Genomic DNA, 26,904 nt, shown 5'->3' with positions numbered 1-26,904 from the left:
TTAAAAGGGAGATAATACGTCTCAGCTTGAAAGTTTCTTGTGAGAAACAAGTAAGTTAATGAATGTCCAGATCCTGGAACATGGAAAATGTTCAACACAGCTCTATTTCTGTTCTTTCTTCCAAAGAGGAGATATGTTGCCCTGGGAGGTAGTGAGTTTCCCCATCAGTAGGAGTATTCAAGCAGAGGGTGAGCAATCATGAACAGCTGCTGTAGAGAGAGGTGGAGGAAGAAGGGGAAAGTCAGGATCTGTGTTCAAGAACTTTCAGTTTGGCCCTGACCTTGGGAGCCTGGGTTGGGCAGATGTGACAGGAGCCCCTGGCTTGGATCCTTAAGACCTGCAATGTGCTGAGTTCTCATGAAAGACAGCACAGCTTCTTGCAATCTGTGGGGTCAGGGAAACCTTCCTGGAGGAGGTAGCACTTGAGCCAGGCAGTTGGGACTGGAAGGCTAGGTCTGTTGGTGACGATGTCCTGGACAGAGGAGTACACTCACAGGTGCCGAATGGCAGAGGTGTCGAGAGAACCAGGAGGTGAGTGTTTTGGCTGGAAAGAAGGCAGGGACTGATTCATGGGGGGACTGGTGTGCCTCTTGAGCCCTGGAGAAGTTTCAACAAGGACAAGGTCAGGGTCAGATTCACACTGATGAAGGGGAGAGTGAAGGTGAGGGCAAAGAACCTGCAGATTTGTGGGGAACAACTTTGCTTCATGGAGGAGGGTCAGGCTTAGGGGAGTTCCAGGCCCAGTGCCAGGTGCAGCCTGGCAGCCACAATAGGACATAGAGACTGGACCAGAAGCCTCTCGGGCCTCCCTGGGCCTTGTCCTGCCCCAGGGAGGCCCCTGGGGCTGTTTCTGGGTGAATACTGGACCACAATACCAAGATTTGGTTTCCTTCTGAGTTGGGGAGAGAAGATGAACAAAGGCAGAGAAACAGATCACTTCCAATTAATCTGTAAATTCATTGCGATCACAGCCCGAGTCCCATGGGGGTTTTTGGTGGACCTTCGCGATGTGATTCTGGAGTTAATTTGGCAGAGAAAATGCCCAGGAACAGCCAAGAACAATGTGAAAAATAACAACGAGAGGGGAATTTGCCCTATCAGCTATCAAATTAATGGCTATTCTAACTACAGTAGCCGAGGGATAGACTTAGAGATCAATGAAACCGAGTCCTCGTGTCTATGGGATTTAATGTAAGATAAAAGTTGCATCTCAGATCAGTGGCTTGGGGAGAACTATCTATATCTGGATCAAAAATAAAGTTTGATCTGGTTTTCAAACCATACTGCAAAATGAATTCCAGATAGGCGAAAAGTTAAGCCAAAACACGAGCTAAAAATCTGGAACTATAATCAACAAGGAAAAGACAAATAACCCAGTAGGAAAACAAGCCCAGGATCGTTACAGGCCTTTCCAGGAGAAAACACACAAGCGGCCAATAAATGTAGGAAGGGATGGCTCAGCCTCTCGAGTAATCAGGGAAATGCAAATTAAAACAACAATGAGATACCATTTCACACCCATCAGATTGGCGACAATTAAAAAGGCTGACAATACCAAGTGTTATTACAGCTGTGGGGAATCCGGGACTCAGGCGCTGTTGGTGGGGAGTGTAAATTGGTAGGAGTCTCTTTGGAGATCAGAATGGCAAGAAATTGTAAAATTCTCCCTGTGCACCCTGCTTGGCCCAGCCTTATACAGACAAGAGAGCCACTCTAACTTGTGGGCTCGCGTGTGCATGGGTGCTTGATATAATACTGTCCTAGAAAATAAAAGAGGAAGCTGTCTAGGGGACTGCACAGATAAATGGGGTGTATTAATACTGTGAGACTCAGGGCGGTGGAAGGATGAACTAGATCTGTGCTAACCAGTGCAAATGGGTTTCAAAAAGACAAGAATGAGCGGGAAAGCAAGTGGCGGGATTTGGGATGGTCCCTTTTACGTGCATGTTTTCCAAGCACACAGAGGACACTGAGTGCTGTTTATTGGTACCTACATGTGCAATGCAGGCACAGACGGATTCATAGCAAGTACACGGTCCCATGGGCTTCCGTGGGTGGAGTGGCTGGCTACTGTGCTGAGGATGATTGATGCATCTCCCCACTTCTCGTTCTCTCTCTCAAACATAACAAACATAAAATAGAAGAGAAATGTTTTTGTGTTTTTGGGGATGGAGTAGGCCTTCCTGAACAAGGCTTTCAGGAAAAATCAACAGATTTGACGGCATCAAATCAAAGAGAATATCCGGAAGCCTGCAAAAGGGTGTAAACTCTCCATAAACAAAGTGGAGAGAAAAATGACAGAAGCTGGTGGGGACACAGATGATAAAGGATCAAGCTCTGTGGAGAAAAAGCTAATATAAATCAATACAGAAAAAAAAAAACAACAAAAAACCAGACAGCCCAGAGGCAAAGGCTATGGGCAGATGAGTCCCAGGAAGAGAATCAGGCAAAAGAGCTAAGGGAAGACCAGGAGTCTGTGGGGAGTGGGTGACATGGCTACAGAAACAAGGGGGTCAAGGTGAAGGGCAAGCACTGCAGCAGAGGACCTGCCAGGAGCCAGAGGAGAGACTAGAGAGAGGGAATCGGGGAGCCCAGGGGAGGCTGGATGTGGGCGATGCTGGCCGGATGGGTGGTCAGGGTGGGGCTGGGGAAAGATGACCAGGCTGGGTTCTCAGGCCCTGGGCAGCTGGGGGAACCGAGGGGGCAGGTTCACATCAAAGGGGTAGGACCACCAGCAGCTGGCATGGCCCCACCCTTCCCTGCTCAGCTGGCTTTGCCCTTTGATGTGTGTGGGGGGAGGGACTCTGAGCCCTCTGGGCTGCTCTGCGTGTTCCCTGCTCACACTGGGCCTCAGTGCTGCCAGGATTGACCCACCTGCCCTACTTGGGGGATGAGCACAGAGTTGAGGGGTGACCTGCGGCTCCTAAGTTGGGGCCAGGATCCGGGAAGAAGTCTCCCAGGTAGAGACACAGGCTTATATCCCTAGTGCTTATGGAGACCAAGAGCCATACTGCTCTCAACCTAGGTGTCGGGGTACCCTGAAGCCCCGGTGGCCTGGGGTTGGAGTCACCGCTGAGGCAAAGGTTGTGTTCCATCTTCTCCCCTGGCTCCTGGACCCTGAAGGGCATGGGGTGCACAGTGGATGCAAGGATGTGCAGGCCGAGGAGCAGGGCAGGGCCGTCCCCAGCATTCTCTGTCCTTCCCCTATAGTATTTCTGGCTGCTGGTCCTGTCCCGGGGTCTGGTGGGCATTGGCGAGGCCAGCTACTCCACCATCGCGCCCACCATCATTGGCGACCTCTTCACCAAGAACACGCGCACACTCATGCTGTCTGTCTTCTATTTTGCCATCCCACTGGGCAGGTGAGAGGGGAGGTGTCTTGGTTTGGGTGAGGATCCGGGAGGGGTCTTCCCACCACCCCCTCAGTGAACCAGACACTTAGTAGTCAGCCTTGGAGATATTCCCTGACCTGATGCCTGGCTGACTGGCTGGCTGAGTGGTGAGGGCAGGTGGCCTGCCCTGTAGACCAGGGAGCACACCGCACCCCAGTCCCTGTCTCTGCATACGCTGACATGTGTCTGTCTCCTCTGCAGCGGCCTGGGCTACATCACTGGCTCCAGTGTGAAGCAGGCGGCTGGAGACTGGCACTGGGCCCTGCGGGTAAGGCCTAGGTACCCTCCCATGAGGTCACCCCCCGAGTCCAGCCCTTGCCCCTGCTGGTCCAGAGATGCCAGCTTTGCCCAGGCTAGGGCACAGGCCTTGAACAGACTCTCCAGTGGCAACCTGGCCTCTGTGGTCTTGTCCTTCTAGATTAGTCCAGATTGAGGTCTCCAGGGAGTTGGACAGCCTCACTGCCCTCAGGGCCTTAGTCTCAGGGTTGGAAATATCCCTAACCCCCACCCCCACCCCTGCCCAGCCCCAGGTTGACAGGACGAAGGATTCTCTCACCGTGTCAGGAAATTCCAGATCCATGGCGGAGCTTCCTGCTTCCAGTCCTGGCTCTGTGCTAGGGTGAGGCTGGGACAAGACCTCTATGTGGAGGCCCTTGGGGTCTGGAGCCACTTCCTGTCCCGCCAGAGGGTTGGGGGCAAGTTACCAAGGCCCCAGGACAGTGCAATCGGAGGAAACAGAGATCCCCCGTCTCTCCGGAGGAGCGGAAGCCTAAGACAAAGTGTTTTTTCCTCAAAAGCAGGAAGGGAGCAGCCTCCATGGAATTTCTTGGTGGGGGGCGAGAGGGGCTGGCATGGATAGGAACTCCCCAGCCCAAGGGCTCCCAGGCCTGTGGGGGTGGGGACATATTTCTCTTTTCTCATGGGTTAGTGGATTCAGGGATTGTTGTGTAGGAATCTGGACTGCTGTGAGGCCCCTCTCCTGTAGGGGACAGAGGCCTGGAGCTTTGGAGTCAGTTCTTGACACTAGGCTGGACACAGGGAAGACCCAGAATGACCCACATGGGCATCTCTCAAGGATAGCTTACCTGTTCTATTAGCTGGAGGCTTCATGCACAGCCAGTCACTTCCCAGTGCCCCAAGGGGTGAGGAACGGTCTGGGGAACACTCCTAGCCCCAGGGGATTGGGCAGGGCTGGTCTTTGGCTCTCCACCCTCAGGAACTTTCTCTTTCCTCCTCCAAGATTGTCATTCCATCTCTCTCTCCATCTACACATCTTTGTCTTTCCATTGTTCATTCAAGCATCCATGTATCCCTCCCTCCTTCCTTTCAGTCTCTCAGTCTTTCTTGCCTCCTCCTCTCTGGATGGGACAGTTCACTTTGAAGCCCCGAACCCTTCTCTGACCTCATCCCTAGTCACTTTCCTCAGTGGTCCTGACAGGAAGGCTGGACAGGTCTTAGTCCAGAGGAAGGGTCTGGAACCGAGGGAAGGTGTGGCTTGCCTGAGCCCCTCGAGGGGCACAAACAAAGCTCACAGGGCCCTAGTGTCCTGACTTCATGCTTCCCGCTCTGCCAGGTGTCCCCTGTCCTGGGCATGATCACAGGAACACTCATCCTTGTCCTGGTCCCAGCCACTAAAAGAGGTCATGCCGACCAGCTCGGGGGACAGCTCAAGGCACGGACATCGTGGCTCCGGGACATGAAGGCTCTGATCCGAAAGTGAGTACTGCTGGGCGGAGTCTGGTAGGGAGAAGGAGAGGTGCGGCCACGTGAGGGCCCTGCTCTTGGAGTGGCCCGCCCAGCACCCTCGCCTGGACACCTGCCATCTGGGAGTCTGCAGTGCTGGCAGTGACATTTTGGCCCCTAGACTTGGTTATTCCTGCAGCTTGAAGCCTCACCCTGGAGCCTGTGTGGGGTGAGGCCTGTATGGGGGAGACAGGCTTTTACCTGGGTGTGGGGGGGAGAAGAGGCAGCCTCCTGGGCCACCATGCATGGGGCTGCTTACTCCGGCTGCTGGGATTTCTGGCCTCAGCTCAGTGTCATTGCCCTGGCCTTTCCCCAGCCGCAGCTACGTCTTCTCCTCCCTGGCCACGTCGGCCGTGTCCTTCGCCACAGGGGCCCTGGGCATGTGGATCCCACTCTATCTGCACCGTGCCCAAGTTGTGCAGAAGACAGCAGAGCCTTGTAGCAGCCCGCCCTGCGGGGCCAAGGACAGGTAGGCCTTGCTCAGCCGGGCCCTGGGTGGTGAGGAACACTGGATGAGAGGGCACCTCTGCCCCAGCCGTGTCCCCCTCCACTCACACCCCACTCCATTCATGCCCTACACTGTCTTGTGTCCTCATAGCCTCATCTTTGGGGCCATCACCTGCTTTACGGGCTTCCTGGGCGTGGTCACGGGTGCAGGAGCTACACGTTGGTGCCGCCTGAGGACCCAGCGGGCCGACCCACTGGTGTGTGCTGTGGGAATGCTGGGCTCCGCCATCTTCATCTGCCTGATCTTCGTGGCTGCCAAGAGCAGCATTGTGGGCGCCTATGTGAGTGTAGGGGGGGCAGGAGGCTCAGGGGCTTGGAAGTGCAGTTTGACTCATTGAACCCTCTGTCCCCACGGGGAGGCTCTTGTCCTCTGGCCGCCTGCCTGCCTTTGCTCAGTTCAGGGCCTCTGGGTGTCCTTCAGTGCTGTGGGCATGGCTTGACCCATTCCTCAAGAGCCTGACCATCAGGAGGGGGGGGTCCCTTGGGAGGGATGGAGGCTTTGGGGCCCCATGATAGGAGCCAGTGTGAAGGGGCTGCCAGTGGGTGGAGGGCTCGCCTGATGATTGTTCTCTCTCTCTCTCTCTCCTGGCTAGATCTGTATCTTCGTTGGGGAGACACTGCTATTTTCTAACTGGGCCATCACTGCGGACATCCTCATGGTGAGCCGGGCAGGCTGAGGTCACCATGTGCTGACCCAGGCCTTAACCTCACAGGGGCAGCTGGGGAGGGGGGAGTGAGGAGGTAGGAGAGCTGGCAGGGCTTGGCAGGGAGGCCTGCTGGGAGGGTGAACCCAGAGGCAGGGAGTGGATTAGAGATTTGGAGGTCTACACCAGGGCAGGCCCTGAAAACAGGGTTGAGCCGGCAGCCAGGATAAAATGTGGGGGTGGGAAAGGGAGTTGTCTGGAGGCTCAGGTTTGTGGCTGGGAGGCTGGTGGTGCCAGGCTGGCACCGAGGTAGTGCTGCCTGCCAGCACTCCTCCCCCAGGGTCTGAAAGTCCGTGGACTCTGCCCTCCCGGCTCAGCCTGGGTCCCAGGCACGCCTGCCTGCCTGTGGGCCTGCGGCTGGGCTGGATGGACAGAGGCCGTCTTCACAGGGCCAACAATGGGCTGCAGACCAGCCGGCCAGGGACAAAGGGCTGTCTGAGCAGCCGGCAGGGGCTTGTGTCCCTGGGTGGGGACGGGAGCAGCCTGGGAGGAGCCAGGAGTGGGCAGTGGGGCTAGTTACTTGTGGTATTCTGGGGGGGGGGGGTGGTGGCAGGGTGGATATGACCCTTTTTGCAGTCCTTGGGGACCCTCCTGGTCAGGGTCAGGAGAGGACTAAGAGAAGAAGTACAGAGGACTGGCATGGGGGAGAATGTCCGGAGGTATAGGGGAGAGAGATCCTGAGGGTGCTCTGAGTCTGGCCTGAAAACATGGGACGGCCCAGGAGGTCACATTCTGTCTGGCACTGGGCCCCTGCTAGCCCTCTGCTTCAGGAAGTCTGCCCTGCCCCGCCCCAAGCCTCCCTCTTCTTTGCTTCCCCTTGCCATCGCTCTTTGTCCCCCATCAGTCCATGTCTGGGTGGAGGTGGTGGGCTTCTGACTCAGTTCTGTGTCTCAGTGCAGAGCTGGGTGGTGGCAGGGGTTGGATGGCCCTAGAGTGAAGCAGGGAGCCAGTCCGTGTGCATCAAGAGCCCTTGGTGCCAGGCAGCACTTCCTCCCTGCCTTATCCCCAGGGGCAGCCCCGGACAGCTGCTGACAAGGTCTGGATCCCAGGGAAATCATGTCCCAGTTTATTAAGTGTCACAGTTAAGTGACTAATTATTGCTGGAAATGGGGCCACGCAATCTAATCTAACCTGGGAGATCCAGGTCTCTCTCCCCCAATTACGGTGCCCCGTGGATGCTGACTGCTCCCACACTGTCCACAACCATGAGCTGATGAGGCTGGGCTCAGGGACAAAGGGCACCCCCTGCCTGCTTTGCTCTTCTGCCACCCTTTCTGACTTGGAGAGGGGTCAGAGCCTGCTTGGACTGATAGGGGTGTGTCTGAGGCCCAGCCATTCTTGGCATTTAGTACATGGGGTGCCCATAGATTCAAGAGGAAGTTTTTCTGGTCAGGGCCCTGTTCCACATGTCCCCACTGTCCCAGCCTTAGTCTTGCTTGGTCTACATGGAGGGGGACATAAGATGTTTGGTGGGAGGTGAGGGCAAGAGGCCATAGTTCTAGTTCTAGAGCTGCAGGACTCCGTGTGATCCACAGGAATGGCTGGCTCCTCTCTGGGCATCAGTGTCCACTGACCATAGCACCTGGCTCCCTGCGAAGTGCAGAGCATCCTGAGCAGAGGAGAGTGGGTCGGGGAGGCGGCAGCTCTTCCTCAGGGTTCAGCTTCCCAAAGGCTCAAAGAACTCTGGCCTGAAGAAGCTGGTGTGGGCTGGTACCAGGGAACCCCCAAACTGTTCTCTCCTTGACTGGATGTGGTAAGGGATGGAGATGAAGGTTTCTGTCTCTGAGGCGGAGGTCTAGAGTAGGACAGAGTGGCCTGGGCTGAGGACAGTAGTGACCAGAGCTGTTTGTGGGTATGATACAGCTCCAGGCAGGAAGAGCAGAGGAACCACAGGGACAGCCATACCTACAGGATAGGCAGGGAAGGAGAGGGCAGGGGAAGGGGACAGAAGAACCCCCAGGGGCAAGGGGAAGACACCAGGGCAGGAGTCTGAGGCAGTAGGGGCTTTGGAAGTGTCATACTGTAGGAATAGGACTGGGCGTGGGGTGGGCCTGGCCCCTCCGGCCACTGACTGCCTCTGTCTCCTGCAGTACGTGGTCATTCCCACCCGCCGGGCCACCGCGGTGGCCTTGCAGAGCTTCACCTCTCATCTGCTGGGCGATGCTGGAAGCCCCTACCTCATAGGCTTTGTGAGTGGCTCAGAGAGTGGGACTGGCCTGGGGAGGTTGGGGGAATTCAGGAGGTGGCCCTGCCCTCACCCCGTCCCCACCAAATCCTCACAGATCTCGGACCTGATCCGCCAGAGCACCAAGGACTCCCCGCTCTGGGAGTTCCTGAGCCTGGGCTATGCCCTCATGCTCTGCCCCTTCGTCGTGGTCCTGGGTGGCATGTTCTTCCTCGCCACTGCTCTCTTCTTCCTCAGTGACCGTGCCAAGGCTGAGCAGCAGTGAGTGGGGCAGGGGGTGGCCCTGTGAAGTAGGGACAGCGTGGCAGCCCCTCCACGCTGTCCTTGGGTGGGGGTAACCTGCTGCTGTAGTCCAGGGCCCAGCCCACCACACCTGGGCCACAGGCCTTACCAAGGCCCAGCTCCCAGCCTCCATCACACACTGGGCCAGTAGTGGCCCCAGGTAGTCTGCAGTCGTTCTAGATGGGGTTTGGGTTCCTAGGTCCAGGGTTTTCAGAGCTGGGACCCTCTAACCTTCCTTTTCCTCTCATTTTCTGACTTCTTTCTCCTCTTCTCTTTACTCCTCTCTTTCTCTCTCTCTCCTCACCCCTGGGCTCTCCCACCTCCCCCTGGGGTTGACGAGGTCCCTGCCCAGCACCTCCGGTCAGCCGGCCCCTGCGATGCGATGTGCCAGAGCTGTGCCCGGGCCCGGCCCCCGCTGATGCGCCACCCTGACCCCCGCCCGTCTCTCCCCCAGGGTGAACCAGCTGGTGATGCCACCCGCATCCATGAAAGTCTGAGGTGGTGAGTGCAGGCCACAGGCCCGTGGGAGAGGGACAGGGTATTAGGGGAGCAACTTCCCTGACATCCCCGAGAAGCTCATCCCACCAACCCTGGGTTTGGTCTCTTCTTGCAGTGTTGCCCCGAGATTACTGATTTAGGCAAGGCAGACGGGCTTCTGGTAGATTAGCTCCCTCCCTCCCTCAGAAGCGCTGAGGTGTGGGTCAGGGCTGGGACTGACCAGGAACTCCCCAGCTTTGCGCTTCCAAATCTTCCTAGAGCTGGCAGAGCCCAACTCCTGTGATCTTCCTTAGGGCCTGGCCTCAGGAACTAGAGCTCTCTGGCAGTGCAAGACCAGTCTCGGCCTCCAGAGGAAGGCCTGTTGGCCCAAACAGCAAGGAAATGAAGGAGGGAAGGCTTGGAATGTGCCCCCAAAGCCTCACCTCTGACCTAACATCTCCCCCTTCAGGTGCTGCTGGGACAGTGAAGAACCCTTGCTCCTCCCTAGTCTGGGAGATGTCCTTCGGCATCCCGGACCTACAGGGCTGTCCCAAAGCTTTCTGTGTGACTCACAGCTGGGCACCCATTCTCTATGGCCTAGGACTGCTGAGTGGCCCTGGCTCCAAGAGGAGGCTGCGTCCTCAGTTAACCTGGAAGGCTGTGTGTGTTGGAGCCACTCAGTTGGACAGATTCCCAGTCCTGGGTTTGGGTTTCAGGGGCCCTGGGGCCAAGGGAGAAGACAGCCCCAAGTGGGTGTGTTGGGAGAACCTGGCCTGCCACCAGCTTATGTGATCTTGGGCAAGCCCCTGCCCTCCCGAGGTCATGGGGCCAGGGGGCTGGACTTCCCCGCACAGTATGTTGGGCAATGCACTCTACACAGCTTTGAAGACCCAGTGGGTGCTGCACTATACCGAGAGGAGATGGCTCAGGCCTCAGAGCCACAATTCAAATTCTGAAGCCCCGTGAAGGTCTTGGCACAGAGACCATGCTCTGACCTTGGATTCAAGCTGGCACATGGAACCCAGCACCCTTCACTGGGTGCTTCCTACCCTGGCTGGTCACTCTGAAGGACATTTGTCCCTGCTGCCTTAGGCTGGCTTTTCACCTGGAGGTCTCAGGTGAGGACTGTCCCTTTACAGGGAGCTGGCATCAGCAGGGGTAGAGGCCCTGGCAGCAGCTGCACACCAGGCTTGAAATCTCTGGGAGCTACCCATTAGCCCACCTCTGCTGGACCCCTGGAGCACCTTCACTGACACCCCAGATAGCCAGGGGCCCACTCCCTCCTCCCAGGCTGGCTGAGCCTTTTCCAAGGATGGGGCCCAGAGAGCAATTCCCAGAACCCAGGGGGTGGTAGCCAGCGCTCTGGCTGCTGGAGGAAGCAGCTATGAACTCAGCTTCCTGCCCAGGAGATGGTCTGTGGAGGCTGAGGCCTGTCCAATAGCCAACACCACCAGCCACAGGCTGCAGTGGTTCACAGGCACGCGCATACACACTCCCAGCTAACTCTGGGTGGGGGGCAGGCCTTCACCGAGTCCCATCTTTGTGCACACACACACTTATCCTTGAAACCACACACTAGGGTAAAGCTGTCACCTCACACCAGCCCCTGGGGGAGCTGATCCCTACCGCTCCATACCCCCTTGCACATTTGCTGCAATCAAGGTGGCTCTGGTCCAGAGGGGCTGCCATGGCCCATAGGAGACCCTGAGCTTGGACAATGCTCCCTTTGCCCCTTAGTTACTGGCTGGCTGTGGCTTCAGTGGTGTTAGCTAGTGGAATACCCACCCCACCAAGCTCTGGGGCACCCTGGGGGCTGGACAAGGGAGTGGGGTGGGGATGGTATCCCCCAAAGACCAGTCTGGCCTCCACCCAGCCTCAGCCAGGGCCCCAGCAATGTTTTCTTGTTGTACAAGAACCAGGTCCAGTGTTGCCTCCTCTTCCTTCCGGAAGCCAAACTGCTCCTTTATTTTTTAGAGCTGCTGATTGTGAATCTCAGAGTCTTAAGAGAGAAGCCAAATATATTCCTCTTGTAAATGAAGAAATAAACCTATTTAAATCATGTCCTGATGGCTCCCGTTGCAAAATGGTCTAGGGATGGGTGGGGGTTGCACTCAGGAAATGATCACACCTACACTGGCCTGACTTAACACCACAGCTCCTGGTTGTACCACCCTGGGACCCCTGGGGAAATATGGCCTGACAACTAACAACTGACCCACTCCCCAGAGGCAGCCAGTTGGTATCTTAGACTGCAGCTTATTTATTAAAATAACTGTGAAAAAACTAGGAGTCTACGGGGCTTCTGGTAGCGGAGGAGGAAGGGCAGGAGGGCGTCTGCGCCGCTCGCCCCTTCTTGCGCATCATTCGCTTTTTCTTGGCCCCACCCTGGAACAGGCTAGGGCTCCTGACCAAAGACAGCCTTGCCTTCTTCCGAGGCAGGGCGGACTGTGGAGATTTGCCTGAGACCTCCTTTTTGGGAAGAGCCTTCTGCTGTTGCTTTTTGCCTGCAGCCTCTGCCGGGGATGTGGGAGTGACTCCATTCACTTGGGACAGCTTCTCGCTTCTGTTTTGCAGCTTTGAGGACTTGGCTTTTATCTTCTTCCTCCTCCTTTTGCCTGTGCTTGGGGGCTGGTCTTCACCGGTGGCTATGGCTGTGACATCCTCTGACTTGCGTTTCTTACGCTTCTTGGTCTCTGGCAAGAACCCCTTTTTCTTCCGCTTCATGCTAACAGGACTCTGGGTGGCACTGGAAACTTCCTTGGCATCCTTCTTCTCCAACTTGGGGCGCCTGGGAGGTAGTGAGCAAGGCAAGAAAGTATCCATTGAGGGCAGGGCCACCTCTACCTATTCTGTTCCTGTGGGACCCAGGTACCCAAAGCTCCCATGCCCAAGCACGCAAACCAAAATAGGTGCAGCATTGGCGGGAGGATCTTTCCAGCCCCCTCCCAAGGTAAGGGTCCTCCTCCCAGAACGTACTGGACTCCCAGCATCTTCAGGGCCTGCCAGTAGAGGTCGTGGAGGCGGGTGGAGCCAATCAAGTGCTCTCCCTGCTGCAAGCTCTGCTGCAGGATCTGTTGCCGGCCCTGCAGCACGTCTAGGAGTGTGGTCAGGTTCCCAGCCTGCCTCTGCAGAGGAAGGGAAGGCTGGAGCTGCGGTTGGTGATGGGAGGCAGGGCCTCTCCCTGGCTCCTGGGCCCCAGGCCTCCTGCCTTAGTCCAGCTGCTACCCCTATGTTGCTGTTTTGCAAGGTTCTGCCCTGAGCCCTGCCTTCTCCCTTTAGCACTGCTCAGAGCCCAAGCCTGCCTTCCACCCTGGCTGAAACCCTTCCCTGTGGCCAGACTGAGGGGCCCAGAGGCCCGTTTCCAGCTGCCTCTCTACCTTGACAGCCTGTGAGCATCTTATACCCCACCAGCTTCGACTCAACTCCTCAGCACCCCTCCATGTCCTCTTGCTCAAGGCCGGGCTTCCTTCCTAGCTGCTGTCCACACTCAATCTTCTCCAACTTCACCCACTGTCTCCAGTGCTCCCAGACCCTTCTCAGTTCTCTTACTGAAGCCTGCAAACACCCCATACCCACCTCCACCTTGTCAGCCACAGGTGTGATGCTGTCTTCCCAAGCGTCACCTTCAACCACACATGGCTCTATAGTCACTTAAATCAGGACAGTCTGATTCCTCCCACTGGCACCCAGCCCCCACAGTCCTGCCTGGTGATCTCCGTGTTGCCATGAAGCCCTGACTCTCCTGGGAAGTCTGCTGCCAGAACCCTATGCAATGCAAGTTCCTGACTGGGCCCAGCTGCAAGGCTGCTGCCTCACCTTGTGACTCTTGAGGAGAATGTTGAGCAGCCCCAGAGAAGATAGCTCCTTCTGGTGCTCCGACTTGTTCTGCGCCTCCCCCAGCGTGCGCAGATTCTAGGGAGGAGGTAGTCAGAATCAGGCACTGGGAGAGCTGCCCGAGGCCTTTCTGTCCATTCCCACTCACCAGACGAACCCAGAGGGAGGAAATGTCTCTTGGGACACCCTCAAACCACACTCTGGAGGCTCAAGTTCCCAGAGAACCATTCTCGATGCATTGGGAGGAGGGCGCTCCATGGCTGTTACCTCAGTAACCTTCACCAGAATCTGGACAATCAGCTGCTCCCACTCAGGTTCCTCAAAACATGGTCTCAGCTCCCCCCTGGGTAGAGTCTTCTGGAGCAACAGGCAGGCCTGGACCTGCAGCAAGGAGATAGATGGTGGTTACCCGGGGCCTTGGCAAGCTGGGCCAAGGCTCAGGAACCACTGAGAGCTCAGGAATCCATTGGACACCTCATAAATAAGGTCACGTGGCTCTAGGTGATGCACAATGAACTCCCTGCTGTTCTGGCTCTGTGATCATCCACCTGTGTCCCTTCTTATATAGGTGGAAGACACTGAGGTCTGGGGACAGGCAAGGGGCCCAAGTGGCTGGGGGCGGGATCTCAAGTTGGGATAGTTCCTGGCCCTCTTATAAACTTAGTGCCACCTCCCTCCAGCCGCCTCAACAGCCAACTAGACACCCAGGCATCTCTTGTGCCTCTCTTGCAGGGAGATGAAGGGCTCAGGCCAGACTGAAAGTGGTTGCTGCAAGAGCAAAGCTGGCCTTACCCCTCAGATCAGCCATCCTGCTTGTTGAAGAGCATGCACCACAGCCAAGACCAGCAGGGCAGGGCTTCTGGGCTTCACTAATACTCAGGCAGAAGGGAGCTAAGCAAGTAATTCTCATAGGCTCTGCTGGGACCAGGGAAGGCCCTTACCTGATGGCGGGGCCTTGCCGGGCCAGCAACATGCTGAATCAGGATGGGGAGCAGGTTCTTACAGATCACCTGTAGGGGATGACAAGAGCCATAAGGTAGTAATTGGACTGGGTAGGGACCCTCAGGGGGCTTGGCTGGGTCTGATACTTACTGGGAACCGGGAGAAGAGGTTGAGGAACATGGTAGCAGTGAGTGGGCTGTTGCGCTTGGTCAGGAAGGAACTCAGTGCTCCTGAATATATTGAGGTCACGAGGTTCAAGTCCAAGCAGCTGGCAGCCTGGGCCAGGTGATAGGCAGGGTGAGGATGAGAGCAGAGCCCAGATTGCCTTCAGAAGGCCAAGGGTTGGGTCCCAGGGAAATCTTATCTTCAAACCCCCAGGTGTAAAATGCTGGAGGTGGCACCCCGCCTCCTGTGCCAAGCTTAGGGCCCCTCCCAAGCCCTTTCAGGACAGGCCTGGCTTACCTGTGGCTCCTGTGGCTCGGAGCTTGTGTTGGTGCTGGCTCTCTTCTGCTTCTGGCTCTTGTGGATGACCTTCTTGACAGTGTTGCCCTTCAACACACGCAGCAGATAGAGAGAAGCATTGAAGTAGTAAAGGGCGACAGAGGAGTCGGCCTGGCGGCTGGCCTGCTGCACAAGCTGCTCCACCCTTGTGTGCAGAGCCTCAACACGGTCACCCAAGTCGTGGCAGTAGCGCCGGGCGCGGCACAGGTGTTGCCTTGGGGTGGGAGAGGCAGAGTCAATGAGAACTTCTGTCCACCTTACTTTTTGCCAAGCAAAGCCAACCAACTACAAGAGGAACGACCCTAAGCCCCACTTCACAGGTAGGGCTTGATTCAGGTCCTATGGATTTGCTCTGAGGCCATGAGGCAAAGGGAAGAAAAAGCTGCCCAGGCACCCAACACCCCGATTGGTTCCCATCTTCTATTGACATCCTACACAGTCTCTCATAGGAGAGCACGGGATGAGAGGGAGGACAGTTGGCAAACTGGACACTATCCAAGCAGAAGGCAGAACTGTCTGAACAAGCGTGACCTGGAGCTGGGACGAGGTTGTCTTGGGGGGCCACTACCCTGTCTCTGCAATGTTACTCGGTGTCCCAGGTCCCTAGACCTTCTCTTCCAGCACCTCTGAGTTCTGGAAGGCAGGTCAGAAACTGGCACAGACATTGTCTCTCTCCAGTTGCTGCCCTAGCCCAGTTCTCTGCCTCTAGCACAGCCCTCTCCAAACCCTCTCCATCCCAGGCCTTCCCTTGCCCCCTAGATCCTGTGGAAAATGGCTCCATGGACCAGCTCGGCCCATATGGGCCCTCCTGCTGCGCTGCCGTTGACCAGCTCCTCACATTTCCTCCCATCTGTCCTGCCCTAGGCCCCTGATGACCTCCCATTAATTCTGCAGCTCCCACTTCTCCCAGGACTGGGTTAGTGACCCCCACAGTGGACTCCCACTGTCTCTAATCCCCCACCACAGGCCTGTCATCCTGGTAGGACTACGGTACTGGATGACTGGTGTCCTAACTGTTGCGAGGGCAGGGAAGGGCTGGGGCCCAAAGACTCCCAGTTCTGGGATCTGGGTGGCATGAAGTCTGAGAATGGGAGAATGCATTAAGGGCTCTGTGAGTTACTGAGTGGCACATGCCGCAGGTCAGAGCAGGGAGCTCAAATTACTGGACCTGGGTTTCAATCTTGGCTCAATCTTCCTATCTGGGTAACCCTGAAGGTCTGGCTATCCCCAGTCTTGGTTCTGGGCCTGTTCTACACCCCTGCCCCGCTCACATGAAGATGCGGGCCGTCTTGTGCAAAAGATCCTGCTCCTGCCGGGCGGTGCTGCTGCTGCGCATGCTGCGCCGGATGATGCTCAGCAGCGGTTCCAGCAGCTCCAGGACCAAAGGGTTCTCAGGCTGCTTGGTCACCAGCACCTCAATCAGGTCCAGTACCTATGGCCAAGGTGGGGCGGAGGGGTCAGCCAGCATGGGAGCTTGTGCAGAGGCAGGGTCCTGGTGGCCTGCATGCTCACCCGGATCTGGAAGGCCACCCGCAGTGCCTTCTCCTTTTGCTGCTTGTTCTTCTCATCTCTCCGGGCCTGAATGCGCAGCTTCTGCTCAGCAAAGAGGCTAGCGAGGTTCTGGTCCAGGGCCATCATGGCTTCATCCCCCAGCTCCTCTTCATCCTCCTCACCATCCACTCCACCCTGAGAAACAGGGGCCTAGCCATCAGCCTGGCCTCAGGAAGGCACAGACCCCCACAGCCATGCACGAGTCCCTCCCCTGGCTCCTGCTCACCAGCGCCTTCCCAGCATGTAGCACAGCCATTAGCTGCTGGCGGAAGCCGGGGTCCACGTCCTCATCACGCTCCTCCTCCTCACTCTCCTCTCCATCCTCACTATCTTCTTCACTCTCTGAGTTTCGATTGTCTTCACTGTCCTTGTTCTCATTCTGTGGTGGCATGTGAGTCAGACCTCCCCAGTGCCACGTGCCTGCTGATAACTGCCCACCCAGCCCTGCCCCTCACCGCCAGGTACCTCTGAATCCATTAGTTGCTTCTCATCGGAATCATCAGTGACCACCACGTTGTCATCCTCATCCTGGTTTGTCTCAGGGTTCAGCACCTGGGAAGGATTCCCAGGTCAATTCCTACCTACTGCAGCCCACCTCAGGACACTGGTCTTGGTCAAAGGTTCTCATCTCAGAAGAAAATGGGTTACCAGTGTCTCCTTGACAAGCCTCAGGTGCCTGGAAGAGGCTGGCAGGGCAATAGCTTGAGCAAGGACCCCATGCCCCCTGACTGCAGGTTAGAGCAGGGGACAGAGGGATGATGTGGCACCCCTAGTATAGCACGGTATATGGTGAGCCCCACCCCAGATTCCTCTTCCCAAAGGCCCAACTCACATCCAGGACTAGCTGCAGGGCATGTGGGGTCAGGTGGGGGCAGATGTGGCCAAACACATTCCGGGCCACCTGGCGCATCAGGTGGCTGGGCTGGGCCAATAGGGACAGCAGGATCTCCACCATCACCTCCACCCATGGTGGTTCCTGTGAGTCTGTAAGCAGGGAAGAGGGCTGAGTCTGGGCACAATACTGCTGGCCTGGCTACCCAGGTCAGCCCTGTTCTGGCTCCCTATCACCCCCAAGGACATACCTTTCCCACCCTACCCCAGGGGCAATGACCCACCAGTGGCTTTGGCACGGGAACGGCGGCGGGGCTTCTCCCCCATGCTCTTCTTGATGCAGGTCTGGATGTCGCCTAGGAGATCACAGCTCTCTGTGGGGGACTGAGGGCAGAAGAGAAATCAGGGGAGGGGCCTTGCTCATGCCCTTGCTAAGCGAGGGGAGGGGCTGACCACACAGGAGTAGCTGGCACTTTAGAGGCTTTGAACACTCTGGTAACTGTCTGCCCTGTGACAGTCACTGTCATCACCCAGAGTGGAAGAGTGGGGGCAGCCCAAGAGCTAATGACCCTTTTACACATCACATATGGATCTGAGAGCCCTTGGGGAACATGGAACCCAATTTCCCCTTTGATAACCAGAGAAGCAGAACCTGAGGAAGCCAGTGGGTCACAGATTCCCAATGCACAATTTTATGTTACCACCCCTCACACTTGGCTTGGCATTAAACTTGAAAATAATTAAACTTTAATCCACCATGTTGGGGGTGGGGCACCTGTAGAAAGCATTCTCTGATGTGAGGTACCTAGAAGGAAGATGTCCCTTTCATGATGCATTGGGCAGCTTTGATGTCTAGGGCAGGGGAATGGGAGCCTAAGCCCTGGCCACTGGTCTCCAGCTACCGGTGGTGTGACTGGGCAGGTGCCTGTCCTGTGGGTTGCAAGTCAATCTCAGAGACCCCAGGGTCTGGGATAGGTTACGCATGTGTCCAAGAATTACTGGAGTCCTATCGCTATCAAAGGCCCAATGCCAAATACTGGAAATAAAAGCCTCAGCCAAGTGGCGAGAAAAGAACAAAGGCAGGACCTGTCTATTCAGATTTACTAAGACCTAAAGCAGCCTCATTAAGAGCTTTGGCCACCTCAAGAATGCCTCTGAAGAAACCAGGGCTTAGGGTCAAGAATAAACCCCACAGGTCACAAGTGTTGCTGGCACTGAGCTTTACATGTGCTCAAAGCTTCTTGTTCAAAAGAACAGAAAGGGAGACACCATAGTTCAGGAGGATCCACAGTGAGGAAAAACACAAACCTCAGCCACTACCACTGTCTTGCAGGGAGGAGAAACATAAAAACTAGGTACCATTTTTAACTGACTATCAAAATGACACACCCAATGGATGCTGGGATTGCCTCCCCAAGGCCCATTTTCTCCTTCTAATCCATCACCTCTGGTCAGTGAGGAACATCTGGGAAGTCCTGGGGGACAATTGTAACCCAGCCACTTATTATGAGGTACAGGACAAGTTACTTGTTTTTGATTCCCTATAATTCAGATGCAGGGAAGTGCCTACTTCAAAGCTGTGGGGATTACAAGAGGCCCTGCATGGAAAGCTTGGGATGCTGTCTGGTGTCTGGCAAGTGGACAGAGATTTCCCCTGGGTTGCAAAGTCTGCATAGGACTGAGATATCTTGGGAAACCTAACTTCTGCCCCCACAGAGCCTTCCCTGGCCATCAGAGAGCCCTTGAGCCTCTCAATATGGGACCCATCGTGCCCTAGAACACCAAGTTCCTATGTCCCTCCCTTCCAGACCACCATACCTTGAAGAGATGGATGCCCACCAGGAGCAAGAGGTGCTGGAAGGCAGTGGCCTTTGCCTCTGAGGAGCGGGCCTCTAGTTCCTTCAGGGTCTCTAGCATCCTGTGGCAAGATAGGGATGTTTGCAGACAACTGCTGCCAGCCAGACCTAAGTGTCCCACCCACCTTTGAAGTCCCATGCCCTTACTGGTCCCAGGCCTGGCGCTGCTCCGTTGTGAAGGGTGTCATGGCGTCTACGTTGCCGCTGTGGTTCAACAGTGTGTCTGCCAACTGCACCAGGTGGTACGTCCAGGACTTCCCACCCTGGGTCTGGTCTGGTGCTTGCTTGAACTTTATGCTGAGTGTCTGTAGCAGGCTGGGCAAGAGTGGAGACGGGTCACAGGTCTCTACTAGTGAACATGACACCATTCCTCCACCCACCCCAGGATTCAGTCCCCAGGCCCTGGACCTAGAAGAACACACTGGAACTTTGCTGTTGCTCCCAGCTTGTAATAGGAAGAAGCAAGTGTTCTCAAGGCCACTGTCACCCCCCAGACTTCTCCTGAGTTGCCCAAGCCCCACCTGAAGAAAGCGGTGATGATGAAATCTCTGGTGCGGACATCCAGAGGGATGGAAAGCTGCTGCTTAGTCTCTGGAATCTGATCCACGGGATTCTTTGTCTTAAAGAACGAGTGGAACAAACAAAACCTGGGGAAAGCAATGAGTGCTGCCTGTCAGCACCATTTGTTTTGACAGGTTCCCCTCTTAAGGTGGCACCATAGATGGTGTGGTACCAGGAGGAAGGAGCCATAACTCTGGTTTTGGGCACAGATTCTGGGGCCTACGGGGCAAGGCCAGAAGCAGCCAGGCAATGACAGGAAGGGGTCATTTCTCTGGCCGGAATCCCCAGCTGAGCACGGAGCTAAAAGGAGAGCCCCTCCCTTGGACCAAGGCAGATGTGAGGTTGTGCAGCCAATGGCCAAGGCCCATGCAGGGCTGGTGAGGCTGCTTCCTGTGGGATTGTGTGCATGGAACAACCCCCCCACACACACCCCGGCTCTGTGTCTGGCAGATGGGAGATGTGGAGCTTCCCATACAACATCCGTGTGCAAAGGCTGCCTGTAGGACATACAAGGCAAGCCTGAGCCTGTCAGGCCTCGGTAGCCCCACACTTCCTAGGTTTCTGGAGAATTCCTCGAAATCCCTCTGCTTGCTGCTCCCTAGAATGGCTCAACCTGAAGGCATCTGGCTCAATGAAGACCCAAACTAGGACTAGGCAAAGGACCCAATTATTTGGCCATGCCACCCACAGGGAGTTGGGAAGCAGACACATTTCGTACCTGGCCACCCGATCAATCAAGGCCTCTTCCTTCTCCTGGTGCAACTGGTCCACAATGTTCACCATTCGGTGGATGATCCATTTCCGCAGACGGTACATAGCTCGCTCAGGCCTGGAGAGACAGTAGCTAAGGTCATGGAAGCCATTCAGAGATGTCAAAAGCAGGATACTCTTTTGCCCCATCTTGATAGGAAACAAGATCTTCCTGCCCTGAACACCAGGGTGGCAAGGCCAAGGCCATCCTTAAAAGCTAAGGTTCTTCCCTGCACCCTTTTGTAGTTTGAAGCCACAACACTGGGAGAGTCTGGGTTCAGTAGTTCAGGAAGAAAACTCCAGAAGCCTGCCCCCAGGCCCACTCACATGTTGAGTGAAGCATCCTGGGATTTCTTCTGGTTGTTGGTGCTAAACTCAATCAAGGAGTCCAGGTTGGGCTTAAGAAACATGTCCTGTAGCCAGGCCACATAGTCCTGCAGGGCCTGGGGATTCAGGAACTGCGTGACCCGCCAGAAGGTAGGCATGACAGGGACGCCCTGTTCGGTAATGGATGAGAAGGCCACCAGCACAGCCAACTGCCGCTCAGGGTCATCCTGGCTCCCCTCCAGGAAAGTGCCAATGTACTCGCTCATTTCTGGGACAAACTTGAACTGGTTCGGGAGCTGCAAGAATTAGGCATGGGTTAGCACCACCAGCCTCTTCCACTACAGGCTAAACCCAGGTCCAGAACCCCTCCTCTGTACCCAGCTGGGTTGAACTTAAAACTTGCAATGACTCCCTGTTCCCCCATCACTTCTGTTTGGTGTCAAGGCCTCCCTATATCTGACATCTCCTGTTTCTGCACCTCCAGCCTCAGAAGGTCCCCATTTCACTTCAACTGATGGGGATGGGCTGCTTTCCCAGCTTGATGCAGTGTGGAGGGGTGGTTAAGAGTCCAGGCTGACCTGGGCTTGAATCCTGCTATGCCAGTTTCCTAGCTGCACTATCCTAGAATTAAAAAACCACCAGTTCTCACATGCTTACTATGTGTCAATGCCATGCTACATTTTCTTGCAACTTGTTTAATCTTCATATCCTTTGCAATCTGGGAAGTCTAAACAGACAACTGGCTATACTCACTTATAAGTGGACTTGACGACAGAAGGGCCTGAGCCTGTCCAAACTCCCTTCAGGCTGGGGTCAGGCAGCTCACTCTACCCAGAGGCCAGGGAACCCCCAGGCCCCCAGACCCTCCTCCTTGGCAGGAAGAGGTTGCTGTCTGGCCCTTCCTTTTTGGCAATGCTGAACAGCACAGCATAAAGCCCACCTTAGTAGTGACCGTGTGTTCTCCGAAAAGGCGGATCAAGTCTCCCTGCATCACCAACTGTAGCTGCTCTGTGGATAGTAGGGGCAGGGCTGCACCCAGCAGACGGAAACACAGGTAGCTAAGGAATGGGACAAAGCCTGGTCAGAGCTCCCAGCGCCCCAGACTGGACTGCAGGGCAGGTCCCACCCATACAGGGAGTGTGTGTGGGGGGGGGTTAGGGGAGATGATGCCACACGCACCAGGCTGGCCAGGACTGCTTCTTTAGCAGCCCTTGCTCTACCACTTCCTTCCAGAACCGTGAGAACCTGTCCTCCTTCAGTGCCAGGCGGAGCAGGTTCAAAGCCAGGCTGGGCAGCTTGTGTTCCTTCTTCACAGAGGTGGCCACCATCTTCAGTACATTCACCAGACTGGGGAGGATGGCAGAGGGGACTCAGTAAACACCCACTAGCAGAAAAGGGTGTAGTGTTCCCAGGGCGAGCTCATTGACCCAATTCCCTCACACCTGGGAATATTCTCATCTGACAGCAGGTCGACTGATCCCATCAGCTTCTTGAGCTTTGTGGGCACCTTCTGCTGAGCCAATAGGAAGAGCTCCAGGTGGTGAGGGGAACTGAGAACTACATTCAGGTCACCTGTGATGACCTCCGGCAAGATCTCCTGGAATGTGGCCTCTGGGACCTGGTAATGGGGGAGACAGGTTAAGACAAAGTAGCTCCCTCTGGGACCTGTTCTATCCATGGGGCTTCATGGCATTATGTTAGTCTGAAGTAGGATAGTTACAATCTACCTTGACAGGTACCAGGGCATTTGCTAGAAATATCTCAAATTCCCAGGAAGCTGAGTTTGTAAAGCACCCCATTAATGCTAACTGGCTTGGAGTTATGCTTCAAGTTATTCTTTTTCTGGTCTTATAGAGGATGAACCCATTTCTTATATAAGGGCCCTATGTGAAGAGATAGGATTTGGATTCAGGTCCTTCTGGCTTTGAGGTAAGACTGCACAGAAAGCCAGTCTGGGACATGTCAGGCCCCTTCCTTTTTCTTCAGTAGCAAATGGTTCTAGTATGAACCTACTTCAGTCTCAGGAAGGGCAATGGAGGCCCATGAAAGGTCAGCCTTGACCACAATAACAAGAAATGTTTAACATACTTGCTGTGTGTCAGGCATTATCTAAAACCTGTGCCGCCCAGCAGGAAAACCACTAGCCACACATGGCTACCAATGTATTTTACCTAAAAGGAAATGTGTTCTAAGTGTGAAATACATGCTTGATTTCAGAGATTTAATACAAAAGGAATGAATCTGTCCTTACATGGATTGCATGTTTAAATGAGCATCTTAGATTCACTACTAGATTAACTAAAATATTATCAAACTACAGCTTTAGTTTTACCTTTTCAACACAAGTACTGAAAACTTTCCAGTTACACACCTTTATAATTCTATAGGACAGTGCTACTCTAGAGTGTTCTCATGTGGTAATTGGAGTCTTCTCAATGTTTCCATAGCAGGTAATGTGACCCGTGATAGATCCCACAGTGGTAAGCCCATACCTCAGAGAGGATGTCCATAAGGGCCTTCAGGGGCTGACTGTGTAAGTGGTTGTAGTGCTGGGCCAAGGTTTGCAGCAGCTTTACCGACTTCAGCAGGGCCTCCTGGTCCTGGTATATAGAGGGCAGAAGGTGTGTGCAATGTTATTGTGCCCACCCCACTTCCAAGTTAGTCCATGTGCCCCCTGTATCCCCAAAGCTTTTACCTTTACCAGCCGGCCAGACTGAAAGAGGGCTAGGACCCCAAACAGGTTCGCAAAGAGAGCAGATCTCATCATTGCCTAGAAAAGGATTCCAGACCTAGGTGAGAAGAGCCCAAATGCTTTCCATCCCCCCATCCCTTTACCCGGGGTGAGGGTGAGATTGTTGACTTCCCTAGGGATGGCTCACCTTCTTCACCTTCTCCAGATCATATTTTTCTTGTATCTGCTGCAGGATGCTGCACAAAGGGATGTTTTCAAAAGACTGTAACAGCTGCCAGGAGTAGGGGCGGGAGGAAGAAAGGGGCTCAGCAGGGAGGCCCAGCTATGTGCCACCAGACACCAATCTCCATTCTTCCTTCAACTTTTCCCAGGAAACCCTGGCTCCAGAGTCTCGAGGATGGACTACCACGGCTCAAATGAAATTGAATCTTGCTTCCCTGCCCCGGCCCCACCAGGGATTCAGAAGGTAGGTCCTATAGTGACTATGCCCCTTAGGTTGCTTGCCTGTGTTTCGCAGACAACCCACCCCATTCTCACCACCTGCTCTGAGCCTCTTTAGGCTGATCCTAAAGAAGTAAGTTTTTTACTCTTTGTTGTACAAGTTTCTCAGAGAATGGCCCATGATCAGCTGAAATCCCGCATGTGGCTAGGGCGCTAGGCTTTGCTGGAGCCCACTCCAAAGTTTCCTGATCCCAGCAGCCATATCTAAGAGGTATGCTGCTAATTTAAGTATCAAAGATACTCAGTATGCTGGGGATGGGGGCAGATACGGAGTTCGAGGACAGCCTGGGCAACACAGCCAGCCCGGGTCTCAAAAACATTGAAGAAAACTTGTTCAAATTTTTATTCCACCTGCCCGAATTTCTTCGTAGCCAGGCCTTGCTCACACTAGCTCCATGTGAGGATGCCCTTGGCTTCTCACTCAGACGGCCCCCTTTCCTGCATTGGAGACACCCGTTCTCGTTGCACCCCACCACTCTGCCCAGGAGCCCCGCCTCACCTGTGCCAGAGCCAGACTGAAGCACGGCCGAGCGGTTTCTCTCCCCGTCCCCAGTCCAGTGATTAGGCGCTTCAGGGCATACTTCATCTCGGATCCCTGAGGAATCAACAGCATTCCCCGTGTGGAGCAGTGAAAAAGGGCCCGCCCTCACCCTCCTTAGCACCAGGGTCGCTACCACAGGTCCCTGTCCCAAATCTCGGGGCCCGAGGCAGCTTCCTAGCCGGGACTTCCGCGGCGCGCTGCGCCAGGCCCCGCCACCATACCGTCGGCCTTGTGCGCAGGTAATCCAGCAGTTTCTCGGTGGCCTCAAGCCGCGTCTCCTGATGCGGCTTTGCAATGTCCCAGAAGAAGTCCAAGAACTCGCGGCTATGCTCCAGCAGGCCATGGCGGTCCACCTGCGTCGCATCTTGGATAGAAACAGGCTCCGCCACATCGCAACTCTTGATCTCCGCCATGCTCCACGGAACACGTGGGCTCGGCAGACAGCAGCTTCCAGGTCAGGCCTCGGCGCAGGCGTACTGGGTCGGCCCGCCTACGGGCCGGGGCGGGGCCTGCCGGGCCGGGGCGGGGCCAGAGAGGGCCCGCCTTTCCGCTCCCTGGGTGGAAAACCCTCAGTTCGTTCCTGTTTTTCAGCATACGGCGTGGGTTCCTGCATATCCCACTCGGAAAATAGGTCCAAGTGAGGGCGATCGATCCATCTCGACCCAGAGCGGCCCCTGCGAGCATTGAGCCATTCAACAATTATTGAGCTCTACTGGGTGCTGTGCACCGTGCTGAGCCGGGCCGCGGGATGGAACAAAGCCACCAATTAGATGTACTTTCTTTCTAATGGGAGGAGGCGGCTGAGAACAAGTAGTCAAATACACTTACAAAGATAACTATGGAAAAAAGAAAAGAAGAAGAAGGAATGTCGGAGGTCAGAGACAGCTTTTTAAATTTTGAAACGTGTGAATACAATGCTTGTTAAAAAAGATTGCTAATTGAAAAGAATTCAGTAGGTTCTAAAATACTGATTTGAGGGAGTGGTCAGTCACCGGGAGGTGACGTTTGGGCTGACGTGAATGACAAGAAGAACCCATTCTCCCCTAGGGCAAAGATCTAGGAGGGGCAAAAGACAGTGCTGCTACAAAAACCCTAGAGATGAAGGGGAGGAGGCTGGTAGAGGGTGGGGGTGGGGTTCAGAGAAGCAAGCTCCTACAGCACCCCAGGCCAGGATCAGGAGTTTGGATTTCATTCTGAGTGTGCTGGGAGGTCCCTGGAGAGTTTCACATCACGTTTGCATTTTAAAAAGATTATCTGGCTGCTGTGTGTGGGATGGATTGCAGGCAAAGGTAGAAGAAGCAGGAAGATGGAAGATGCGTGGATTAAACCATTGTGATATGAAAACAGATCGGATTTGGGCTAATTAGAAGTTGGTTGGAGTGGGGATTGGAGGAGGTGATGGGTTGGGTGTCAGGGAAGAGGAATAGACAGGGATGCCAGGTTTGGGGCTAAAATAACTAGATAGATTTTGGTACATTACTAAGTTGGGAGATAAAGATTTTATTTTTCCTGAGGGGGAGATAGAGATGGTGGATGGAGAGTTATATTAAATCAGAGATGCTTTTTACAATGGCAGAGAAGGGGGTGTCTTCTGGCCACCCCTGCTTCTTGACTTGGAAAGGGTTGTTTCTGAAGCCAGACTTAAAGATAGGTAGTCAGTCAGAATGGAGGCCAATTTGGATCTGGGAAGTTGGAGAGGGATTGAATGCTAATGCCTTCAGAGCCCTTCCTCCACCCTATCAAGATAACCAGCCCCGGGGTTGGGGATATAGTTGATGGAGCGCTTGCCTTGGCGTGTACTAGGCCCTGGGTTCATTCCCAGCACCACACACATGCCCACAAAAAGTCTGCCCCTGCTCCAACCTATTGCGAATGTAACCTTCTCCCTCCCAGGAGAACTCTATGTTACCCCTCTTTAAATAAACCCTACTTCAAATGCTTGTCTTGGCGTGCTTCTCTAATGTTATACTTCAATACGTGAGGGAGCAGAATTCAGCACCGATAACCCGTAGTATCATATTCAGAGAGACCCCAGTCCTAGAGGGGAGGTCTGGGCCAACCTTGACCTTTGAATACCATACACCCAGCTTCAGTCCCCTGGTAACCAGTTCCCTGGGACACCTCCTACTAACTCTTGTGAAGCCAGATTTAAAGACAGGTAGTTAGTGTAGCTAGGTAAGTTAGGTCTGCTGGAGTCCCATATGAGTTAGGAAACTGCCCCTGAGAGATTGAAATATTAAGGTCTCCAAAGCCCTGCCTCTAGTGCCCAACCTAAAGAATTGTTAATGAGCTGGGCACAGGGGTGCATGCCTGTAATCCCAGAGGCTTGGGAGGCTGAGGCAGGAGGATCACGAGTTCAAAGCCAGCTTCAGCAAAAGCGGGGAGTTAAGCAACTCAGTGAGACCCTATCTCTAAATAAAATATAAAATAGGGCTGGGGATGTGGCTCAGTGGTGGAATGCCCTTCAGTTCAATCCCTGGTATATTAAAAAAAAAAAAAAAGAATTGTTAATGAAGCAACTCTTGAGGGGAATTGCTAATTAATTCCCCTGGGCCCCCTTTCCTTCCTGGATCACTTCTCCCTGGCCCCTCCAGCCCACCTGTTTCCCAGCTTTTGGCCTTCCCACTGGCAACCCCCTCCTCCCATTACATACACAGGATGAGGGGAAATGAACAAGATAAAGGAGAGGAATGTAAAAGGACAAAGAAAATTTTAGATGTATAAAAG

At 54.8% G+C, this 26,904-nt stretch overlaps 2 protein-coding genes across 4 annotated transcripts in view; one reads left to right on the top strand and one right to left on the bottom strand.

The window, feature by feature from the left end:
* Positions 1–11,351, top strand: part of Spns2 (SPNS lysolipid transporter 2, sphingosine-1-phosphate) — a 36,614-nt gene extending 25,263 nt beyond the window's left edge. Inside the window, exons 4-13 of one of the 3 annotated variants that reach the window (XM_046424976.2) lie at positions 3,211–3,362; positions 3,594–3,660; positions 4,966–5,108; positions 5,452–5,604; positions 5,734–5,923; positions 6,236–6,301; positions 8,437–8,535; positions 8,629–8,792; positions 9,268–9,314; positions 9,760–11,351. In XM_046424976.2, coding sequence (XP_046280932.1) covers positions 3,211–3,362; positions 3,594–3,660; positions 4,966–5,108; positions 5,452–5,604; positions 5,734–5,923; positions 6,236–6,301; positions 8,437–8,535; positions 8,629–8,792; positions 9,268–9,310 — 1,077 coding nt within the window. In that variant the 3' untranslated portion in view covers positions 9,311–9,314; positions 9,760–11,351. Of the gene's footprint in view, positions 1–3,210; positions 3,363–3,593; positions 3,661–4,965; positions 5,109–5,451; positions 5,605–5,733; positions 5,924–6,235; positions 6,302–7,881; positions 8,100–8,436; positions 8,536–8,628; positions 8,793–9,153; positions 9,315–9,759 lie in introns of those variants that run through there. The other 2 variants (XM_046424975.2, XR_009225011.1) reach the window with 2 other exon arrangements.
* Positions 11,352–11,530: 179 nt separating this feature from the next.
* Mybbp1a (MYB binding protein 1a) lies at positions 11,531–24,640 on the bottom strand. The gene is made up of 26 exons (XM_046424974.2): positions 24,399–24,640; positions 24,136–24,231; positions 23,323–23,406; positions 23,139–23,213; positions 22,936–23,043; positions 21,886–22,061; positions 21,623–21,790; positions 21,384–21,501; positions 20,444–20,739; positions 20,085–20,195; positions 19,327–19,452; positions 18,953–19,120; positions 18,768–18,867; positions 17,234–17,333; positions 16,951–17,102; positions 16,584–16,670; positions 16,345–16,497; positions 16,080–16,253; positions 15,839–15,999; positions 14,529–14,781; positions 14,217–14,342; positions 14,066–14,134; positions 13,392–13,505; positions 13,107–13,202; positions 12,267–12,415; positions 11,531–12,078 (listed from the first exon to the last, which is right to left on the bottom strand). Exons 1-26 carry the CDS (start codon positions 24,588–24,590, stop codon positions 11,574–11,576), a joined length of 3,957 nt encoding a protein of 1,318 aa, XP_046280930.1. The 5' UTR covers positions 24,591–24,640; the 3' UTR covers positions 11,531–11,573.
* Between the last annotated feature and the right edge of the window lie 2,264 nt (positions 24,641–26,904).

Source organism: Marmota monax, unplaced genomic scaffold (genome assembly GCF_021218885.2).
Source record: "Marmota monax isolate L192 unplaced genomic scaffold, Marmota_monax_Labrador192_F-V1.1 WCK01_AAM20220418_F8-fsc00218, whole genome shotgun sequence".
Lineage (NCBI taxonomy): Eukaryota > Metazoa > Chordata > Mammalia > Rodentia > Sciuridae > Marmota > Marmota monax.
The sequence above is the reverse complement of the archived record's forward strand: the minus strand, read 5'-3'. Positions and strand labels throughout refer to the sequence as shown.

Excerpts from the sequence above, each read along its gene's own strand:
- Mybbp1a (XM_046424974.2), bottom strand. The coding sequence starts at position 24,590 with ATGGCGGAGATCAAGAGTTGCGATGTGGCGGAGCCTGTTTCTATCCAA. Across the intron at positions 20,740-21,383 it reads AACACACGGTCACTACTAAG|CTCCCGAACCAGTTCAAGTT; the intron begins GTGGGCTTTATG and ends TAATTCTTGCAG. Across the intron at positions 18,868-18,952 it reads CAGCGCCAGGCCTGGGACCA|GATGCTAGAGACCCTGAAGG; the intron begins GTAAGGGCATGG and ends ATCTTGCCACAG.